Source organism: Trachypithecus francoisi, unplaced genomic scaffold (assembly GCF_009764315.1).
Source record: "Trachypithecus francoisi isolate TF-2019V2 unplaced genomic scaffold, Tfra_2.0 Lachesis_group7, whole genome shotgun sequence".
NCBI lineage: Eukaryota > Metazoa > Chordata > Mammalia > Primates > Cercopithecidae > Trachypithecus > Trachypithecus francoisi.
In genome coordinates this window covers 11385960-11409499 of record NW_022681472.1, presented here as the reverse complement: position 1 = coordinate 11409499, position 23540 = coordinate 11385960, and the positions used below count along the sequence as shown (strand labels likewise).

Here is a 23540-nt window from a genome sequence, read left to right as displayed (position 1 = left end):
AAACATGCTTTTCACTCAATACTTTATGGGTTCCAAAATAGTAATGGTGTAAATATTCTATCTGGTATTGTCAATGAGAATGGGCAGGTGTGTGATATAGTTATGTGGGAATAGTAGACACAGCCCACTGCTAATGATTAAATTGGTTAGAATCATAATCTAGATAGATAGATAGATAGATAGATAGATAGATAGATAGATAATGGATAGAAGATAGATAGATAGATAGATAGATAGATAGATAATAGATAATAGATGTGGTCTGCCCAGAATGTATAATTGAAGTCAGAGAGCAACAACTTAGGCAGGTCCACAGACCCAGTAGCAGAATGAACAATATTTGTTATATGTGTAGTTCTTTATGATTTACAAAACTCTCCCAGCCATTATCTTCTCTCAGCCTTATAAAAGAGCATATTTTATTATCCTCATTTACCTTCTCTAGTAAGGCTTTTTTTCTTTTTTTCTTACTAGAGATATAAGGCTTAGGAAAAAAGTGAATACTACAATAAATGAATACTAGCAAAAAGACATCACAATCACAAATTATTAATATCTGAAAACATAGATTTAAGATTAAATATCCAAAAAGAAACACATAGATACAAATAACATTAAATGAACAATGTTTAAAGAAAATATAATAAACTTGGCAAGGTGCAATGGCTCATGCCTATAATCCTAGCACTTTGGGAGGTTGAGGCAGGTGAATCACTGTGCTTAGGAGTTGGAGACCAACCTGAGCAACATGGTAAAACTCTGTCTCTACAAAAAACACAAAAATTATCTGGGCATGTGCCTATAGTCCCAGCTACTTAGGGAGCTGAGGCAGGAGGATCCCTTGAACCCAGGAGGTCAAGGTTAAAATGAGCTGAGATTGTGCCACTGTCCAGCCTGTGGGACAAGGTGAGGCCCTGTCTCAATAAATAAATAAATAAATAGGAAAATATAGTAAACAAATTTAAAAACATTACAGGTAAATATATAAATGGAAATTATTAGAAATGCAAAAAATTCTAAAAATTATATTAGAATAAGGGAATTTAATAAATCTTTCAGAATTAGATATAAAAGACAAAAATAAGAAAAGACATAATGTAATCAATCTTGTGTATAGTTATTAGATAAATCTTTGTCATTTGAAAAAGGAATATATACACACACATATATGTGTCCAGGTATTACAAAATTCCTTATTCATTTGGTCATAAACACATTTGTCTAAGTACACATTTTAGGGACACATTCTCTTAACAAACAGAAATAAATAATCAAAATGTGACTTTAAAAAATACGTAAGTATTTGAAAACTAAGAAACATCCTCCAAAATATTCCTTCAAGAAGAATTCCAAACTGAAATTACAAACTAGCTAAAAGAAATACACAATGAAAAGGAGGCTGTGTCATACCAGAACCTCTGAGTCAAAGAAGTTGTTCTGGAAAAAAAATCATTGTTTGACATTTCTTCATTATTAAAGAAGAAAGACAGAAAATATAGGCACTTCATGTTTATCTAAGGAGGAAATGGTAGCTATCCTCCAAACTCCATTCTCTCCTTTTACCACAGTGAAAGAATAGTAGGCGGGCCATGGTGTGTGTAGCTGATGCCCAACTAAACTGCAGTCGCCAGACTCCCTTGCAGCTAGATGTGGCCATGTGACAGTTTCACCAGTAAAATGTGAGTGGAAGGCTGTGTACCACTTCTTGGTACAGTAGACATGACTTCTCCACATTTCCTTTTCTCTCCCCACAAGCTGAAAACAGCCAGGACGTGTTGGTGACCCAGTTTTGATTATGCAGACTGGACACTGCCTTAGAGCAGCATCAGCAAGCTCTTCTGAAAAAGGCCAGAGGGAAAATAATTTCATTTTTGTGAGCCATAACTACTCAACTCTGCCATAACTCTCTGCCATAACTACTCAGTTCTGCCATTATAGATCAGAAGCAGCCACAGGCAACATGTAAACAAATTAGCATGGTTGCATTGCAATAAAACTTTATTTGTAAAATAAACCACAGGTAGAATTTGTCTGTATGCTGTAGCGTGCTAATCCCTATCTTAGAGAGTGGCAGCATTGTCCTGTTTGCCTGTGTTCCTGAAATAAATGTGTAGAATAGATCACCTACCCCTCCTAGACTGTTCCATGAAAGAGAAATAAAGAGGTTTTGGGATCCTTTTGCTACAACAATTTAGTCTTCATCATAACGAATACATAACCTTAAGAAATTAGGGAAAAAAGACAATAAAATGAATCCGAATAAGTAAACAAAAATAAGGTGAATTCAATGAGGTAAAAATAAACAAAAATAAATGCAAAATTAATTCATTAAACAAAAAAATGATAAAGTAGAAAACTCATGTTGATCCTTATAAAGAAGAGATTTAAAAAGATAGAGTAAAAGAATTATAAGAGACTACTAAATCTATGGAAATTATTTTCGAAATGTAGAGGAAGCTGATAGTTTTTGAGTGAAGTATTAATTACCCAAGGAGTAGAAAACTGAACTAAATTACTATAGACAAAAAAGGAAAAGTGATTTAAAAATCTATTATTTTAAAAAACCAGGACCCCATGGATAAAACTCACAGCTGAGTTCATCTAAACATGCAAGGGCATGTATTCATTCATTCCACAAATATGTACTGAGTGGTTACCACCAGCCAGGCACAATTCTGGTCCTGGTGAAAAAGCAGTGAACAGAACCCAGGGTTCCCACCCACATAGAGATGACATTTTACTGGAGCGGGACAGACAATAAAGAAACAAATGAATACATGATACATACTGTGATGATAAATGCTGTAGACAAAGACAAAGCAAGGTGTGAGAGAGAATAAATATTCCTAATGAAAGTGAGTTTCTCTTATAACACATCTTTGCATGTGATTGTCATCTGTACATCCTCATCCATGAAATGTCTCTTTTTGTCTTTTGCCTATTTAGATTGAGGGTTTTTTTTTTTAACTGCTAAGCTTTGAGAGTTCTTAATATATTCCATAGACTAGTTCTTTGTTGGATATGTGGTTTGAAAATATGTGGTTTGTGGATATGTGTTCTCTCCCAGTCTGTAGCTTATATTTTCATCCTCTTAACAAGGTCTTTTGTAGAGCAAAGGTTTTAAGTTTTTACAAAGTCTAATTTATTAACTTTTTCTTTTGTAGATCATGTTTTTGGTGTCCAGTCTAAGAACTTTTGGCATAACATTAGTTCTTGCAGATTTCTCTTATGATTTTTTCCCTAAAAGTTTTATAGTTTTACATTTTATATTAAGTCCTTGATCCATTTTAAGTTAATTTTTGTATAAACTGTGAAACTTAGGGAAACACTTTTTTTTTTGTCTGTAGATGTCCAATTGCTCCAGAAATCATTCATTGAAAAGGTAGTCTTTCCTGGGTTTTTTTTTTTTTTTTTTTTTTTTGAGATGGAGTTTTGCTCTTGTTTTCCCAGTTGGAGTGCAGTGGCGCAACCTCGGCTCATCGCAACCTCTGTCTCCCGGGTTCAAGTTATTCTCCTGCCTCAGCCTCCTGAGTAGCTGGAACTACAGGCATGTGCCACCACACCCAGCTAGTTTTGTGTTTTTAGTAGAGACAGGGTTTCGCCATGTTGGTCAGGCTGGTCTAGAATTCCTGACCTCAGGGGATCAGCCCACCTCCGCCTCCCAAAGCGCTGGGATTACAGGCGTGAGCCACCGCACTCAGCCATCTTTCCTGTTTTTAATTACTTGTGAATCTTTGTCAAAAATCATTTGGGCACATTTGTGTGGATATCTTTCTGGGTTCCCTATTCTGCTTTATTCATCTATGTGTTTATCCCTCTGCCAATACTACACAATCTTAATTGGTAAAGCTATAAAATCAGTCTTGAAATGGAGTAGACAAATTCCTCTCATTCTTATTCTTGCCTTTCAGAATTGTCTTAGCTCTTCTGATTTCTTTGCAGTTCCATCTAAATTTATAATATTCTTGTCTATATCTGCAAAAAAAGTCTTGCTGGAATTATGTTACACCTTGAATATCCATTTGGGAATTGAAATATTTACTATACTGAGTCTTCCAGTCCATAAACTATGGTATGTCTCACCATTTACTTAGGTCTTCTTTGATTTCTTTCACCAGTGATTTCAATTTTGCAGTATACAGTATACAAGTTCTGTACTTCTTTTTAGATTTACACTTTAGTATTTTTTTAATGATTGTAAGTGGGACCATATTTTTAATTTTGGTGTGCACAGGCTCATTGGTAATTACCAATGAACAATTGAAGTGCAATCGATTATTTTATATTTATCTTGTATTATGTGACCTTGCTGAACTCACTTATTAGTTCTAGGGTTTATTTTTATTTTTTGTAAGTTTTGAGGGGATTTCTACATATCTAAGTATGTCATTAGCAAATAGGAATAATTTTGTTTCTTCCTGTATGATCTTTTTGACTTCTTTTCTTGCTTTACTGTGCTGGCTACAACTTCTCATGCTATGTTGAATAAGAGTGGTAAGAGCAGACATCCTTGTATTGTTCTTGATCACAAGGGGAACATATTCAGCCTTTACCATTAAGTATGCTATTCAGTGTAGGTTTTTATAAATACCCTGTATCAATTTGAGAATATTCCCCCTCTATTGCTAGTTTTTAAAGAGTTTATCATGAATGGGTGTTGGATTTTTCAAATAGTTCTTCTACATCAATTGCTATGCTGATTATGCACTTGTACCACCTAAATCTATTTTTTAAAGTGGTCTGTTAATGATATGACATGTAAAATTGAGAGACCTTATCCATTCCCCTCACCCTGCACTGTAGTGATAAGGAAGAAATCAGGAAATCATTGTGGATAGAGCCTTGCACTCAGAACAGGGGCCTAAAATAGATGAGTGCATTGTTCCTAAGTACACAATGCATTGGCCAGCTTGCAGGTTCTCATACTGGACTTGATGAGTAACACAATCACATACATGGAGCTGAGGAGGGCAAAGCTAGAGCTGCCTTCGTGTTTCCAGAGCTGCCTAAAAGTGTCCCCTTCATTTAAATTTCAAATGAATGTCCCAAGGTATTTCTGGGGCACCTGTCAAATTCCAGCAGTTAATGGAAAAGTGATTGGGGCTATTAGCTATCTAGAATTATTGGTTTGTTTAGATGAAAACCAATTTTGGCACAATAAGTCCAAACACTAAGCAGCTCAATCCCTGCGGGTGGGAGAAGAGAGAGTTCAGTTGTCTCTAGAAAACAGCAATTTTAACGTCTATGAAACACATGTGTGTTAGTGCTGCTCCATTGACTGAGAGCTGACCCTGAAAAAATGCTGTGGTTACCACTTGTTCCTGAGTTCTATTAATTACAGGAAATTTATGATTTAATAGCAATTATAAGAGATTCAAAAGGATTATTTCCCAATTCTTAAACCTCTCAGCAACTTCACTTAAATCATCACACGAAGGCTGTGAAGACTATAAACACAGCAGTGCACACTCCTGGGGGCCACCTCTGCTCCCCACTGTGGCCTCTTGGACCCTCTGGTATAAGATGGGAAAGGGACTCTGCAGACACTCAGGGCACTATCTGTTGAGTGCAAGTCCCAAATTTAGCCTCCCTTACTCTGTAAGTACTTATTCTCCATATGGACATCAGCTTTAAGGGGTTCTGTAGGAGCTCTTCTGAACTGCCATGAGGAAGGAGAATGAAGAGAAACTGCATTCACTCAATTAGAATTGCGAGATTCCCAAATGAGACTTTCTGTCCTTTTGTTGTTGTTGTTAAATTCAGGGTCTCACTCTGTCATCTAGGCTGCAGTGCAGTGGTGTGATCATAGCTCACTGCAACCTCAAACTCCTGGGCTCAAGCAATCCGCATGCCCGAGCCTCCTGAGTAGCTAGGACTACAGGTGCGTGCCGCCATGCCTAGCTAAATTTTTTTACTTTATTTATTTATTTAATTATTTATTTATTTTGAGACAGGATCTCACTGTGTCACGCAGGCTGGAGGGCAGTGGCACAATCTCGGCTCACTGCAATCTCTGCATTCCCAGCTCAAGCGATCCTCCCACCTCAGCCTCTTGAGTAGCTGGGACCACAGGCACATGCCACCACACTCAGCTCATTTTTGTACTTTTTTCTGTGGAGACAGGGTTTCACTATGTTGGCCAGACTGGTCTTGAACTCTTGACCTCAAGTGATTTGCCTTTCTTGGCCAATTTTATTTTATTTTATTTTTTGTAGAACCAGGGTCTCACTATACTGCTCAGGCTGGTCTGAAACTCCTGGCTTCAAGCGATCCTCCCACCTCGGCCTTCCAAGTGTTGGGATTATAGGTATGAGCCACCATGCCCAGCAGAATTCCTAATCTTTTGGGCGCCGTTATCTATCTATTCCCAGTTGTGTGAGGTCATGTATCAGCATGGAATGTAAGTAACAGGATAGCTAACTTTGACTTAAGCCATAACAGCAATCAATTATTTAATATTACAGGAAATATGGAAGTAGGCAGTCAGAGCTGTCAGAATACTTGTCACCTTAGTGTGCGACTTGCTGGTTGGAAGGTTTTCGCAGCTTCAGACAGCACATCTACATCCAGGGCAGGAAGCTAGAGGGTGCAGCTGTCCCAGAAGTGGCCTGGAAGATTATCCTACATCTCTCTCATTTGCCACAAATGGGTCCTTTGACTACCATTAGCTGCAAGGGTAGCTGCAAAATAAATAAGTAAATAAATAAAAATGGGTACGTAGCCTTTTTCAGCTCCTAGACAGAGGCAGGCAAGAGGGTTGGAAATGAGTGTGTGGTTGTGCAGCTCACAGTGCCTGCCTTTGGGTGCATTTTCAAGTGTGAACCTACAATTGTATAGTTTTTAGTATGCAGATCTTACACACATTTTGTTAAATTAATCCTTATGTTCATGCTTTCTGATGCTACTGTAAATTAAATTGCTAGTACACTGCCCTTGTGTCCTGCTACCCTGCTAAACTCATTTATTTATTTATTTATTTATTTATTTTTTTTTTTTTTTTTGAGACGGAGTCTCGCTCTGTTGCCCAGGCTGGAGTGCAGTGGCCGGATCTCAGCTCACTGCAAGCTCCGCCTCCCGGGTTTACGCCATTCTCCTGCCTCAGCCTCCCAAGTAGCTGGGACTACAGGCGCCCGCCAACTCGCCCGGCTAATTTTTTGTATTTTTTTAGTAGAGACGGGGTTTCGCCGTGTTAGCTAGGTTGGTCTCGATCTCCTGACCTCGCGATCCACCCGTCTCGGCCTCCCAAAGTGCTGGGATTACAGGCTTGAGCCACCGCGCCCGGCCTAAACTCATTTATTATTTCTAGTAGATGTTTTATAGATTTTGTGAGATTGTTTATATACATGATTATTTTTTCCTAGAATAAAGTTTTACTTCTTTCTTTCCAATCTCTATGACTCTTTTTTTTTTCTTTGCCTTATTTTGCACTGCATAGGTGCTCCAGTATTATGTTGATTTAAAGACTGAAAGCAGACATTTTTGCCTTGTTCTCAATCTTTGGGTAAAATAATAATAGTCTTTTACTATTAAGCATGACGTTAGCTCCAGGTGTTTCGCAGATGCCCTTTATCAGGTTGAGGGAGTTCCCTTTTATTACTAGTTTGCTTAGACATCTTAAATGGATTTAAATGTTATGTGCTTTTTTTTATCTATTAAAATGACAATACAGTTTGTCCCCTTTATTCATTAACTTAGTGACTTAATTAGTTGACTTTTTAAAGTTAATTCAACCTTGGATTTCTGGAATAAACCCTATTTGATTATAATGTAGTCTTTTTTGTATATATTACTAAATTTAATTTGTTAATACTTTTTTTTTTTTTTTTTTTGAGATGGAGTCTCGCTCTGTTGCTCAGGCCGGAGTGCAGTGGTGCGATCTAGGCTCACTGCAACCTCCGCCTCCTGGGTTCAAGTGATTCTCCTGCCTCAGCCTCCTAAGTAGCTGGGATTACAGGCATGTGCCACCATTCTCCGCTATAGAGACAGGGTTTCACCATGTTGGTCATGCTATCCTGTGTTACTATGTTTAGACTCCACTCTAGCTCAGCACCCTCTGGTCTTGGGTAGGTATCAAAAATTAAATCTTTTTGTCTAGCCTCGGTTTCACACCTCCTTCCTTATATCTTTCCTATAACATCCAATAAGAGGATATCCTGCTTTCCTCCCTAGGCTAGATCGACTTTCCATGGGCACCACCATGTCTAAATGTCAGCAGGGCACTTCCAGCCTTCCTCAGTTTGCAACAGACCATTATAGTGCATGGTCTTTTAAATCTGCAATAGGTACACCAGGGGTGACCCCAAATTTTAATTTCCCCTTTGTGGATCCTGGAACTATGATATCCTGAAACATTTAAAGGAGGATTGTTTCATGTATACATGGAAAGATTAGGTTCTGACACAAGTTGCGAAGAATGGAACCAAAATCTCACTAAAGATGTTGAGAGAACCACTGGGAAGTCCTGTCAATTTCCTGTTCAAATGTGACTCACTAAGACCATACCCTGTCCCCATCTCACAACAGCTAAAGACCGAATAATTGACTTCCTCTTCCTCTGCCCCTAGAGTCACCTAAAATCGCCTTGAGTAGAGTTCCAACAAGTGTCCTGGTGTTCCACTTTCAAAAATGCCAACTGGAGATGCCCAGAGCTTTGCTATAGAGTGCCTCTTAATCTCATATAAAACTCAGCCTCACCAAGACTCAAGTCACATTCCGAGTGTCCTGGTGTGCTAGGGCACTTGCAGAGAACCTGCTGGTCTTGATTTACTGGTGCAGGTGATCGGTGCCCCGATTAGAAACATGCCCTACCTGGGGTTTTACAAAGTGGGCTGGCAGTCATCTTTCCTCATACCTATCAGGCAGATGGTACCTGCCATGGTGTATTGTAAAGTTTTAAAAAATAAAAAAATTAGAGCAAAGAAAAATTCAGCCTCAAAGCATTAGCACTGCAATCCTCAAGCCATTAAGAAGGCACATCCTAGAAATAATTAGAATATTTTTCCATCTAGAAAAGGCAGAATATGGCCGGGAATTGTGGCTCATACCTGTAACCTCAGTATTTTTGGGAGGCCGAGGCAGGTGGATCACTTGAGGTCAGGAGTTCGAGACCAGCCTGATTAACATGGTGAAACCCCATCTCCACTAAAAATACAAAATTCGCTGAGCATGGTGGTGCACACTTGTAATCCCAGCTACTTGGGAGGCTGAAGCAGGAGAATTGCTTGAATCCAGGAGGCGGAGGTTGTAGGGAACCGAGATCATGCCATTGCACTCCAACGTGGGCAACAACAGTGAAACTCCGCCTAAAGAAAATAAAAGAAAGAAAAGGCAGAATATTTGAACATTTTAGAATGACTGAAAATAAGTTAAGTCTCTTCTCAGATAACTCTAGACTGCAGAAGGCCAGGTGAGAAAGGAATTGTTTGTATTTCAAAAATAAAAATCTTAGTCGACTAAGAAGCATTATGAAGATACATTCTATATACATAAAGAGAAACTAGAGAAAGAGGAAAATTAAAGATTTGGGGACTAGGTTATGATAAAATCAACTTAGAGAATCACTTGGATTTATGCATTGTAAACTTTGGTATAATATAATAATATGTTGGTAGGAAAATGTTATATATTATACAAGGAAGCTCAAAGAAGAGAGAGAATAAATTGTAAAGGCTTTAATATCATTACTATTTACTAAATTAAATTGTAATGAAATACATGAAGCTATGTGGGTTCTAATATTCCCAGAAGTTGAATAGTAGAAGACAGAATTGGGTGCCATCCAGAACCTGTGCATATGAACCTTCTGCGTGTAATGTTGCACCTGGTCACTACGTAATGATCAGATAATGGCTAAATGAAATTTTCATACAGAACTGGGGAAATTCGTTTGCTTGATTTTCCCTTCACCCACGTTTCATAAGGTAGACTCAGAACAGTTTTCTACCATACTCAAAGGTTTATTATCACAAAAGAATAAAACCTTTTGGCTGAAAACTGCCACCTTCTAGGAAAACTGCCAGCTAGTTATACTGACAACCTCCCAGAACTGAAAACAAATTAATCATACATGATTTATATAAAACAAAGTCTCACAGAATGAGCTATGAGGCATGACTCTACAAGAAAATAATTTGATTACACATCTTAGTGGCATACAGTATAGGGATAAATAACTGCAAAGAAATCTTAAATTTTATTTAATAATTTTATCAGATAAATTAGTAATTAGATTAATTTGTTTGAAATCAAGCTTTCAAGTATAAGGAAAGAGAAGGAAAATAATAAAATTGAAATGCTTTAATTGGGAATCATACTGTCAGAACTGAATTAGAAATATCAATAGAAACCTATGCTTTTTAAAAGAAAAAAAAGAGTATATGTTTTTCCAATTCTGTCAGTTAAAACGAACTAATAACAAGAGAATGAACCTAATATGTGCACTTAATGCTGAGATTATGGCATCTTTCCAGGATACGCTGGAGAAATGACTGATTCTAGGAGCTATTATGAGCCTGAGGCAACTTGCTGTGTGTACCAAGAGGCAAGAAATAATTCAGATCAATGGGACTGTGTCAAAAGAACACAACAGGGCCCCCCACTGGCCAAAGTGTGTCAATTTGAGCAGCAAAAATAATTATTGCAGTTGATTAAATCACATTCAATCTATAAGAGGCCAAGAGTCCCTAATGATACGCACGAGACAATTTTGCTTAAAATTGAGTAAAGATGGTGAATTGAATAGAGTGTATTACTTTTGGATCCTTTATTCAAACATCCTATTATTTTGACACATTTATCAGTGAAAGATACAGAATTTAGTAAATACTAAATACAAAGTTAGAAAGCATTTTCTGAGGCCAGGCGTGGATCTCACGCCTGTAATCTCAGCACTTTGGGAGGCCGAAGTGGGAGGAAAGCTTGAGCACAGGGAGGTGGAGGCTGTAGTGAACTGTGATCGTGCACTCCACTCCAGCCTGGGAGACAGAGTGTGAGATGCTGTCTCAAAAAACAAACAAAACAAAACAAAAACAAGCAAGCAAACCTAGTCTGGCTTGAGGGAGGATGCCAGTGTGTGATCATAAATTGGACAAAATCATTCAAGATAGCCGCATTTCAATCAGATCAAATTTCAAATTTTCAAATATCTATAAGCATTTTATGTTCTTAAAAATATGAGAAAATTGCAAGATATCATTAAATTCAAAGGTTTCCAAAACCAGTTTGAAACATATTTGCATGTCTTAAAACCTTTTGTGAAGTTTAGCTGTATTTAGAGAAGTAAAAATGTATTTGCATATCTCGAGTCAAAATACAAAATGCAAGCGATCAGGGCAAAGTGGAAGCAACCAATCCCAACCTCCCCGCATGGAAACAGAGAGTGTGCGCTGGTCACAGCCAGGGACGTGCTCCATGCAATCCACAAATTTAGGTCTGCCCCTGACCATATTATATTGACCATATAAAAATTAAAGTAGCTTTATATGTACTTTACTGATATACAAACAAGTCTGTTATATTGCTAAGGATAAAATTCAAATTTCAGAATGTCAATAGTATAATCCCACTGAAGTAAAAAAATATATATATATGTCTCAAGTTTGACTCTATAATCTTTGTATGGGAATTTTTAGTAAAGCGTACATATTCATCGACAGCTTAACTTTTTAGTCTTAAAAAAGGCAAAAATGAAATTTCGACCATGAAATTCACGGTTGTAACCAGCAATACTAATCTCGCACGGTTGCAATACTCACACTCTTCGCACTGTAACCTCTGGAATCCACTGTAACCTCTGGAATCCGCTGTAACCGGAGATCGCTTAACCGGGCCGTCCCCTGCCAGGACTCGGGCGGCGGTCAAGGGTGCGCAGGCGCAAGCGCGGCCGCCGTCGGTGGGGTTCTGTGCGCGGTTGAGACTGCTGTGGAGTTTCACCCCTTTTAAGACTGCCTTCCAGAAGGCGACGTGATGACTCCAAAGAAAAAGGAAAATTTGTTGCGTACGCAGAAGGGCAGGCTGGGCGCACTCTGAGCGTCTTTCGGGGACCGACGGCCTCGCCCACGTGCTTCCGGGCACCAGAGCGCCGAAACCCCGTGCTCTAGGAAACGCAAAAACGCCCCAGCGGTCGAGGCCACTGGCAGCGAGGCCAGGAGGCTGCGAGGGTGGCTTGTCTTCCAGAGACTGGGGAATCAAGAAAGGCAGAGCCACCTCCTCGGCCCCAGCGCAGCAAGTGCAGGGGGCAGGGAGACCACAGCGTCCCGCCGTCCCCGGTACCCGTAGAACCCGGTGCGCGCCCAGGAAGCTGGGGCGGCTCAGGCCCAGCGTGCCCAGAAGGCCAACCACGTTGGTCAGGAGGACGCTCTCCCACGATCCGCGATCCTCAGGCTCTGATTAAAGTCCAGTTAAAAGGAGCTATCCGTTCTGGTATCTGTTGTTACTCTTGTGATAAATATGATGTTTAATACGGAAGTATCTTTATAGTCATGCTGCCAATCAAAAAACAAAACACGTAAAGCCTGTGCGCTAAGCACACGAGAGCATTTCGCTCCTCAGGAGGTGCAGTTTCTCTTTTCTCTTCCTTTGTTTCATATGTAATTCCAAGGAGAATTCCCTGTTATCAACACATTTTGCTCTTTGCCTTTGTTTAGGGGATGACATAGGCTCATTGCATTTGATCGGATTAATGTTAACCCCCTCCCCCCACTCACGTTTTTACTATATATTCTACCAGTAATACAGCAGGATTTTATATCTTTAACCTCAAAATTCAAAAGCAGAAAAATACTCACATTTTATGTTAGTTTAACGTGAAAACGAGTTACTTCAGCCCTGACAGGATACGTTTAAACCAATACTACCTAACAAATCTGTTTCTTATTCATATAAGCCCATACACATGGTTTTTTAAATGAGTTTTATAAATGATAATTAGCATTGAGGGCCTGATCTAAGTATTTGAAACTCCGTTACTCTTCACAACAATCCTGAGGTGGGCATATTTTCCTCATTTTGCAGATAAGGAAACAGGCACTGGGATGGTAAGAAACCCAGGCCATCTGGCCCCTAAGAGCCTTTTACCACCATGCTTAAAGCTTTACCCACTTTTGAGATCCAAAATATTACACAGTGCACACATATTTGGTAACCAAATCAGGATTAAACATTAAACTTAAGGACCGAGCACAGTGCCCTGTAATCCTAGCATTTTGGGAAGCTGAGGCGGGCAGATTACTTGACCTCAGGAGTTCAAGACCAGCCTGGACAACATGGTACAACCCCATCTCTATTAAAAAAATACAAAAATTAGTTGGGTGCAGTGGTGTGTGCCTGTGGTCCCAGCTACTCAGGAGGCTGAAGTGGGAGGATCTCTTGAGCCGAGGAGGCAGAGGTTACAGTGAGCCAAGATCACACCACTGCACTCCAGCCTGGGTGACATAGCGAGACACTGTCTCAAAAAGAAAAAAACAAAAGTAAAGTAAGAACATAATAAGAAATATGTTCACTGTGTTACAGGGGATAAAAAATAAATAGGGAGATAGATCCTGCTTTCAGGGTAAGTGCAATTTGCTGAGTAAAATAAATATTTTAAGATACCTTAAAAAAGAAAACAAAGGCTGTTGTAAATTGGATATTCAATTAAATATTCTTGGGCAGATTGGCAGATGATGGATCTAATGAACTTGGGGTTTATAAATACACAGAATGCCACATTTTCACCAATATCTTATGTTTTGTGTAAAGATTAAAACCAACTTTGAAAATGAATTGTTTATGCGATTATCTTAAAAATAAAGATTATATAATAAGTCACATTATCTTGCATTATGTGACTTATCTAGGGGGTTACGGCACTCTTATTCTGCTAATATTCACAGCACTATTATATAATCATTTCAGAGCCCTGAATTATAATCTCAACCCTGTGACAGTTACTGAGTAAATTTTGCAATGTAGATTTATTATAGAATATAAGTGTATTACTTTATTTTTCTCTATTCATTGGCATCCTTTTATATTTAGGATTTGACACGATTGCACACAACAATCTTTCTACTAAAATATTCCATAGAGTTGGCCAGGGATGGTGGCTCACGCCTTAATCCAAGCACTTTGGGAGGCTGAGGCAGGTGGATCACCTGGGGTCAGGAGTTCGAGACCAGCCTGGCCAACATGATGAAACTCTGTCTCTACTAAAAATACAAAAATTAGCTGGGCATGGTGGCACACGCCTGTAATCCCAGCTACTCGGGAGCTGAGGCGGGAGAATCACTTGAACCCAGGGAGTGGAGGTTGCAGTGAGCCAAGATCATGCCATTGCACTCCAGCCTGGGCAACAGGAGCGAAACTCTGTCTCAAAAAAAAAAAGATTGAAGCTCAAGCAGGTTAAATATTATAATACTATATACACACTAGATCACATACTAAGCCACACAGGTAGTACAGAATAGAAATCCTATTCCAGGGCTTCACAGACCTCAAATTGCTTCTGTAAATGGTTCATGTTTATTAATTTACCTTCTCAAAGTCAATATACTTCAGAAACATACAACTGCTATCATTAAAATGTGGTTACACATAACCTAGCACATAGGTACTTTAGAAGAAGGGAACTTTACCATTTGAATTTTTTTTTTTTCCTCCGCTCTGTCGCCCAAGCTGGAGTGCAGTGGCACGATCTCAGCTCACTGCAAGCTCCGCCTCCCGGGTTCAGGTCATTCTCCTGCCTCAGCCTCCTAAGTAGCTGGGACTACAGGTGCCCGCCACCACGCCCGGCTAATTTTTTGTATTTTTAGTAGAGATGGTGTTTCACTGTGTTAGCCAGGATGAGTCTCGATCTCCTGACCTCATGATCCACCTGCCCCGGCCTCCCAAAATGCTGGGATTACAGGTGTGAGCCACCGTGCCAGGCTACCATTTGATTTTTTAAAATATCCTAATATTTGTGTGTGTGTGTGTGTGTGTGTGTGTGTGCGTGTTTCTCATGAATATGGTATTATTGGTCCTTTTTCCAAAAATATGGTATGAAAATTAATTTTTTGCTTAGAGTCAGGGTCTTGCTCTATTATCCAGCCGGGTGTGCAGTGGCACAATCATAGCTCACTGCAGCTTCAAACTCCTCAGTTCAAGTCTCCTCCCACCCCAGCCTCCAAAGTAGCTAGGACTACAGGAGTGCACCACCACACTCAGCTAACCTTATTATTACTTTTTGTAGAGGCAGGTCTCAAATTCTTGGCCTCAAGTGGTCCTTCCACCTCAGCCTCCTAAAGCACTAGGATTATAGGCATGACTCACTGCACTTGGTAGAAAATTAATTTTCATTATAAAAATCAGAAAGGAAAAACTTCTTGTTTGATGACCAATACCCTGAATTTCATTCCAACTTCTGGTTTTCTACATTATATGTAGGTACCAGTGATTTTGTGCCATTTTTATTTCTTCAGATTTTTCCTCTTCTACAATTCTCCCATATGTGTTACTATTTGAAGCCCTGATCACAGCTCTGAATCATTTCTGTTCTTTTTTCTCCCCCAACTCTGGTTCAAAACTTCTGTAACTCATTCACTGCAAACTCTAGAATCTCTCTTGCAAGTGAGCTGACCGGGTGGGCCAAATCACCTTGGAAGGGAAGGATTGTTACAAAGTCAGTATATTGCTAAGACTTCTTGCTAATTTGCTGTGTGAGCTGCATAGACTGTCAGGGGATTCTCCTTGCCACTGATGAATTTAGCTGTGTGTTATGACCTGTATCAGTGATTCTATTTGGATTGATTAAGGTTGCAATTTTTTATCCATATGAATGTTGCACCTAGTTTTTCCCTGTAATTGGTTAAACAAATGTCTGCTGTTTGCATTTTAACTCTCAGCCAATAACTGCTGGAAGTGATTTAATGCAGCTGGAGAATGACACTAACAATCATTATAGCCTGCAAAGTGTGAAACAATTTCATTGTGCTTTGTGGTCTCTTTAGTCTGAGGACTAATAATGTGCAGCGGATGTGACTTGAAAAAAAGTATTCATTATAGTTAAACAAATAATGTAAAAGAGGGGTGAGTTCTGGGGCAGCTCCATGCTGTTTATCTGGCATGAGCTTGTTTTTATAAGAATTCACTTCAAGTGTGGAAGGGAAATGCTTTCATCTGAAAGGGATTGCTGTGCTTCATTCCGGTTTCTCCCTCCATCTGGTAAAAAGTCTTGCTGAGTGACAGCACAGATGTAGCTCATTTGAAACAAATGAAGGAAAAGGAGAAAAGGGATAGGGGTGGAGCCAAGGAGTAGTCAGTCATGTTTCCAAAGTCCCGCGGTTTCCCCTGGTCTTTTCATTCACCCCAGCGGCCCTGGTGTCCCCCTGCAAAGTGCGATGCCCTCGCCCCTGGCCCTACGCCCCCACCTCCCCAGCGAGTTTTCCCCGTCGGTGGACGCGCGGCCCTGCAGCAGTCCCTCAGAGCTCCCTGCGAAGCTGCTTCTGGGGGCCACTCCTCCTCGGGCCCCGCGGCTGCCGCGCCGGCTGGCTTGGTGCTCCATTGACTGGGAGCAGGTGTGCTTGCTGCAGAGGCTGGGAGCCGGAGGGTTTGGCTCGGTGTACAAGGCGACTTACTACGGTGTTCCTGTGGCCATAAAGCAAGTGAACAAGTGCACCAAGAACCGACTAGCATCTCGGCGGAGTTTCTGGGCTGAGCTCAACGTAGCAAGGCTGCGCCACGATAACATCGTGCGCGTGGTGGCTGCCAGCACGCGCACGCCCGCAGGGTCCAACTGCCTAGGGACCATCATCATGGAGTTCGGTGGCAACGTCACTTTACACCAAGTCATCTACGGCGCCGCCGGCCACCCTGAGGGGGACGCGGGGGAGCCTCATTGCCACACTGGAGGACCGTTAACTTTGGGAAAGTGTCTCAGGTACTCCCTAGATGTTGTGAACGGCCTGCTCTTCCTCCACTCGCAAAGCATTGTGCACTTGGACCTGAAGCCCGCGAACATCTTGATCAGTGAGCAGGATGTCTGTAAAATTAGTGACTTCGGTTGCTCTGAGAAGTTGGAAGATCTGCTGTGTTTCCAGACACCCCTATACCCCCTAGGAGGCACATACACCCACCGCGCCCCGGAACTCCTTAAAGGAGAGGGAGTGACGCCCAAAGCCGACATTTATTCCTTTGCCATCACTCTCTGGCAAATGACTACCAAGCAGGCGCCCTATTCGGGGGAGCGGCAGCACATACTGTACGCAGTGGTGGCCTACGATCTGCGCCCGTCTCTCTCCGCTGCCGTCTTCCAGGACTCGCTCCCCGGGCAGCGCCTTGGGGACGTCATCCGGCGCTGCTGGAGACCCAGCGCGGCGCAGAGGCCGAGCGCGCGGCTGCTTTTGGTGGATCTCACCTCTTTGAAAGCTGAATTCGGCTGACTGAAAACCTGGGTCAAGATAAGCTTGTGTCTGATTCTGTTTGTTTTTAAAGGAAGTGGAGATGTCGAAGAAAACATATTTGTGGGATGGAGTTTTAGAAAATAAAGTTACTAAAAACTCCTTTAGTCTGCAATGCTTTTTCTACGACACATTGCAAAGCCACAAATCTAGTACCTGTTGTCTCAGTACTGTTAGTAACTAATCTTATTCATATAGTCATGTGCTTTGCCTTCCATTGATAGTATTTCATTTATTCAAATTTGTTGCTGATAAAACACTTTGTCCAAAACAGAACTCCACTGCAGAAATGTCAAAATTTTCTATAAATCCATATATATCCCATACCTACCACATAAATTCCAACTATTAACGGTGTACTTGCTCCCACACCAAATCAGTAAAAACTTTTTAAAAAATAAGTAATGCTTTCCTACTACTCCCCCCAGTAAAACTTCTTGTTTGTAATGACCTTCACACATAAAATTCATACACTGAGGTACATTTACAGTCAAAGGAATTATAAATGACTTATTGTAATATTTTTAACTTGTGCATTGCAATGAGTAGAAACACTTTACGAAAACACTTCTAAACTGGGTCATTTTTACCTGGTATTGGAACTCAGAAGTAGAAGATAAAGATTATATGATGTGAGGGGAAAATGAAAACCCTGAGGAATCATGAAATTTAACATTTGGATGGAAGAGAACAGACAAATAGAACTAGATTGCCCACTCTAGACATCAAAACAATGGGTGTTGGTACATAGGTTTTAAAGGACGAGGTGATTGGATTTTGTCATTGGGACAACTTTGACTTTCTTTTAGCAACAGCAGTTTCTGTGCATGGTGGAAGGCAAGGCTGATGCAGTGGCTGGCAGAGGGAATGGCAAGGCCCTGAAGCAGAGGCTGTGCATGCACTGTTAAGGAGGGAGAGGCAGGAACCTTAAAAGGGGGTCAGAGACACAGAAATGTTTTCAGATTTTTTTATCTGGTTTCATTTAGTTTTAGGTTGAAAGAAATAATTTTATTTGTAAAATGAGCCACCAGAGGCAAAGATAATTGATAAAGTTTAGATACTTGTAGAAGGGATGAAGCGTAGTACCTAGGGGAAGAGATTGTCATCTTGGAGAGAAAGGACATCTCTTCCCAAGATGGGAGCCAAGGGTGGGGGCACAATGACTTTACAGACACATTTACAATAGGAAAAAGGGGACTGGGGAAGCCCACATCTGTGAGCTTCTATTTTTTTCTGTTAAGAGTGGTTGAGGGTAGGGGGGTCTACAGAGTGACACCATGGTTTGGAACTATTATTGAGAAAAGCAAAAGGGAGCTATCTGTGGCCATGTATAACATTGACAGAGTGCTGCTAATTCTGTCCAGGTAGTTGGGGGAAAAAACCACCTATATACCAATAAAGAATTCCCTTCTCTGATTATTATTATTATTTGAGATGGAGTCTCATTCCATCACCCAGGCTGGAGTGTAGTGGCACGATGTTGGCTCACTGCAACCTCTGCCTCCCCAGTAGCTGAGATTACAGGCATGTGCCACCACACCCAACTAATTTTTGTATTTTTAGTAAAGAGGTTTCACCATGTTGGCCAGGCTGGTCTCGAACTCCTGACCTCAAGTGATCCCCCTCGCCCCATGTCAGTCTCACAAAGTGCTAGGATTACAGGCTTGAGTCACTGTGCCCTGCCCCCTTCTTTGACTATTGTGGCAATAGGAATTCACGTTGGTAAGTTTAAATTACAATAGTGTCCTCCCTTCACCTGGAGACCACATAGAATGACAAGGTGAAGAAGGGGGAATAAACACTGTAGGCTCCATAATCAGTGAAACTGGGAGAGAGAAAACAAACCCTAAAATGTGATAACTAAAGACTGAATGGAGCCTTAAGGAAAGAGAGCAGGAAGGGTAAGGAGTGGCTGGCCTCCGGGCAGGGGGTGGGGACCAAGGGACCCAGCAGTGACAGATCCCAGAGAGACCTGCAAAATTAGGTTCCCTGGAGAATAAGAGCCCACTGGGAAGTGTAAATGTTGGGAAAGAAATCAGAGAACAGGAATGAGATCAAACAGTGCTGAGGTTAGACGAGTTGCTAGAAAAAGAAGGAAGAGCAGGTGTTACACAAGATTCAGCCATGCAGAGCTCAGAAATTGGTGGCAAAATTCAGCTGCTGGACAGGAGGGGGTCACCCTGGGGACAGGGCAGGGTATACTGGACAGGCACAGAAGCCTCCTGGGCCTGGTTTGCTTTGGAGAGAAAGAAGGTTGTGGCTGCATGAAGAAACCCACAGAAGTGCCATATTGGAAGGAAATAAGCAGATGAAAGAAGTCTGAGTTGTTGGAAAACCACCCTGGTGAGAGGTAGAACAGGCACATGACTGCTCCCTCTGTAGCAGCTAATAGTCAAAGTATGCTCTTTGGCATACACATCAAGTCATACTTAATATGAAGTAAAGGCATACTTAATAGTGCAAAAACAAGTATTAAGAAAGATAATATGGGCAGGTGCGGTGGCTCATGCCTGTAATCCCAGCACCTTGGGAGGCCAAGGTGGGTGGATCACCTGAGGTTGGGAGTTTGAGACCAGCCTGGCCAACATGATGAAACCCCATCTCTATCAAAAATAGAAAATTAGTCAGGCGTGGTAGCACATGCCTGTAATCCCAGCTACTTGGGAGGCTGAGGAAGGAGAATCGCTTTAACCTGGGATGTGGAGGTTGCAGTGGGCCGAGATGGCGCCATTGCACTCCAGACTAGGCAACAAGAACGAAACTCCATTTCAAAAAAAAAGAATAACATTTACATCAAAACCCGATAAAGATTGCTTTTAAAGAAGAAATGACAGGTCAATCTTGTTTAAAACTATCAGTGTAAAAAACTATCACTGTCCTAAGTGAATATTAGCATACAGAATCTAAGAGTTAATTTTTATAATCATGCACATGTTATTTTTAATCAAGTGAATTTCTTCCAAGATGCAAGAATAGTTTCCTATTAGAAAATCTATTGTCTTAATTCATATTAGCAGGTTAAAAGAGTAAGAACATATGCTGAGAATACATTTGACAAAATTAAATGTTTATTCTGGGTTTTTTAAAAGAGACTCAAAAGAAGGAGAAATAGATATTTACCTAACCCACTTAAAAAAATACATAACTAATGTTAATTTCTTATATGACTTATTTTTTATAAATGTATAAATACCATGGTTATATAACATAGGGAAAACTGAATAAAGGATATATTATATAAGAATTCTATGTACTGTCTTTGCAATTCTTCTATGTCTAAAATTATTTCAAAATAAAAACTTAAAAATATATAGAACACCACACATTTCCGCCCAATAGCCACCATATTAACAGGAAATCATTCCACTACAGTCATGAATAATGTAAGAATGCCCACTACTGCTCTTATGATTTAATGTTTTATTGGTCAGTGACGTTTAAAAAGAAAATTAAACTTGAGGTCTAAAGCTGTAAAGAGAGAAGAAAAACAAATTCTGTTTGTAGATTCTGTTTTCAGGATATATACTTGGAAAAGAAACACAATTAACAGAAAAACTAAAACAATAAAATAATTATGTAAGTTTGCAGGATATAAAATTAACATACAGAAATCAATAGACTTCAACTATGTCAACGAAAATCAGCTAGAATTTATAAAAGAAAGATTCCTTTTACAATACCATTGAAAAAGATAAAATATTCCCTTTGACACAGCCACAGACTGCATGTTTCATGATAGCAGGGCTGGAGGATGAGATACTTGGCTAACATGGTGGGGACATTAGTCATATACAGGAGGGTTAAACAAGTAAGTAAATACATTGAGGAGAATGGGAGCCAGGATTTGTAAGTGTTAGAAAAGGAAGTCACAAGTATAGAAACAAGGAAGTCTTGAATAAACTCTATTGAAATTGAAATAGGAAATGTCAGATTGAGTTTAGAAGTATCAGTGTGAACATGTAGTTTTTAATAGAGGTAGATGAAAGGAGAGAGAGGGATAGACATAGAAACAGACATTAATGTGTGTGCATCTGTGTGTGTGTGTGTACACACATACATGTATTTCCTAGCTCTGTCCTTTGACAGGGCCTAAAGTAATGACACCCTGGAGCAGATTAACACCAAACTTTAGTTCTGAATTCTGACTTTTTAGTTTCTGAATTTTTAATTATTCACAACAGGAGGAAACGGGGGCCTCTTGGAGAAGCGGCTGATTCCAGAGCAGGGAAAATATAAAATGAACCAGAACATCTTGTGCCTCCAAATAAAGAAATGCTCAGGAATGATAGAAACCTGTTATAAGGACACAGGAGCTGGCTTGAATGATCTCTCCTACTGGCTGACCTGAGATAATTTTAGCATTAAAATGATTAATGATGGTAAATCAATTAGAAATGAATAGTCGTAATGAAGGAAATAGGAATCCATAATGATATAAATAACTATATAAATAAATGTTGGAGAAAGGAAAGCTCTACCTTACAATAGAATACCAAATAATATTAATTGTGAATAAGCACAAAATAATTATCCTTACAGTGAAGAAGTCATACTGACATTATCTTACAAGTGATGTAGACAAATATACAGAAAGATATCTTACTCAAGTTAATATCACCAGTAATGGGGCAAATTGATAAACATTACACGCCTCCTGATATGATGCACTAAGAAGAACATAGCACCACTTCTGTGGTAGTGCTGCAAAAGACACATAACCTTACCCAAATCAAGAGGAAACAATTACACACTCAAATTGGCCTGCTCATGTCAGAAGTATCAAGGTCATAAAAGACAAGGAAAGACTGAGGAACTGTTCCATATAGAAGGACATGACAACCCAGTCCAACACAAAATCCAGGATTGGACTGTGGTCCCATAACAAACATTATTAGGACAACTGATGAATTTAAATGGGATCTCTAGATGATATGCGAGTATTATATCAAAATTTCTTGATTTTGATAGTTACACTGCAGTTATGTTGGAGAAAGCCATTGTTTTTAGGAAATACTCAGTGAAATGCTAAAAGAGTAATAAGGTATTACGTCTTCAACTTACTCTCAAAGGGTTCAGAATAAGAAATAATTGTATGTAGAAAGAATAAAGTAAATGTCAAATTTAACAATAGGGAAACCATTGCTGAATGAGGAGTGTCACACACATCAGTGTGAAGAGACCACCAAACAGGCTTTGTGTGAGCAATAAAGCTGTTTATTTTACCTGGGTGCAGGTGAGCTGAGTCTGAAAAGAGAGTCAGCAAAGGCAGATATGGGTGGGGCTGTTCCATAGGATTTGGGTTGGTAGTGGAAAATTACAGTCAAAGGGGGTTTTTCTCTTACAGGCAGGGGTGAAATTCACAAGGTGCTCAGTGGGGGAGCTTCTGAGCCAGGAGAAGGAATTTCACAAGGTTAATCGCTCAGTTAAGGTGGGGCCGGAACAAATCACAATGGTGGAACATCATCAGAACCGGCCATTTTCACTTCTTTTGTGATTCTTCACTTGCTTCAGGCCATCTGGATGTATATGTGCAGGTCACGGGGATATGATGGCTTGGCTTGGGCTCAGAGGTCTGACGTTCCTGTCCTCTTATATTAATAAGAAAAATAACATAAAATAGTGTTGAACTGTTGGGGCAGGGAAAGTTTTGGGGGGGTTGGTATGGAGAGATACTGGGCAATGTTTCTCAGGGCTGCTTTGAGTGGGATTGGGGGTGGCATGGGAACCTAGATTGGGAGAGTTAAACTGAAGAAAGATTTGGGGGTAAGGGGTGATATTGTGGGGTTGTTAGAAGGAGCATTTGTCATATAAAATGATTGTTGGTGGCCTGGATACAGTTTTGGATGAATTGAGAAACTAAACAGAAGGCACAAGGTCTGAATAAGAGGAGAAAAACAGGTATTAAAGGACTAAGAATTGGGAGGACCCAGGACGTCCAATTAGAGGTGCCCAAGGGGTTCAGTGTAATTACTTGCTTGGTTGGTGGGTTTTTGGGCTCTACCCTTAACGGAGTCCTTTTTTTTTCAAATTGGAGGCTGAGCTTGGTGAGGTGTGTTTTTAAAAGACCATTAGTCCGTTCTACCTTTCCTAAAGATTGAGGACGGTAAGGAGTATGAAAGTTCTACT

At 40.2% G+C, this 23540-nt stretch overlaps 1 protein-coding gene and 1 non-coding gene across 2 annotated transcripts; both read left to right on the top strand.

Annotated features, from left to right (window-relative positions):
* Nucleotides 1-8692: 8692 nt before the first annotated feature.
* Nucleotides 8693-8803, top strand: LOC117079694. The gene has a single exon (XR_004435549.1). It is a non-coding gene; the product is annotated as a small nucleolar RNA SNORA3/SNORA45 family (small nucleolar RNA).
* Nucleotides 8804-16355: 7552 nt separating this feature from the next.
* Nucleotides 16356-17502, top strand: MOS (MOS proto-oncogene, serine/threonine kinase). Its single transcript, XM_033202715.1, has one exon. It carries the CDS (start codon nucleotides 16356-16358, stop codon nucleotides 17394-17396), a length of 1041 nt encoding a protein of 346 aa, XP_033058606.1. The 3' UTR covers nucleotides 17397-17502.
* Nucleotides 17503-23540: the final 6038 nt, after the last annotated feature.

Excerpts from the sequence above, each read along its gene's own strand:
- MOS (XM_033202715.1), top strand. The coding sequence starts at position 16,356 with ATGCCCTCGCCCCTGGCCCTACGCCCCCACCTCCCCAGCGAGTTTTCC.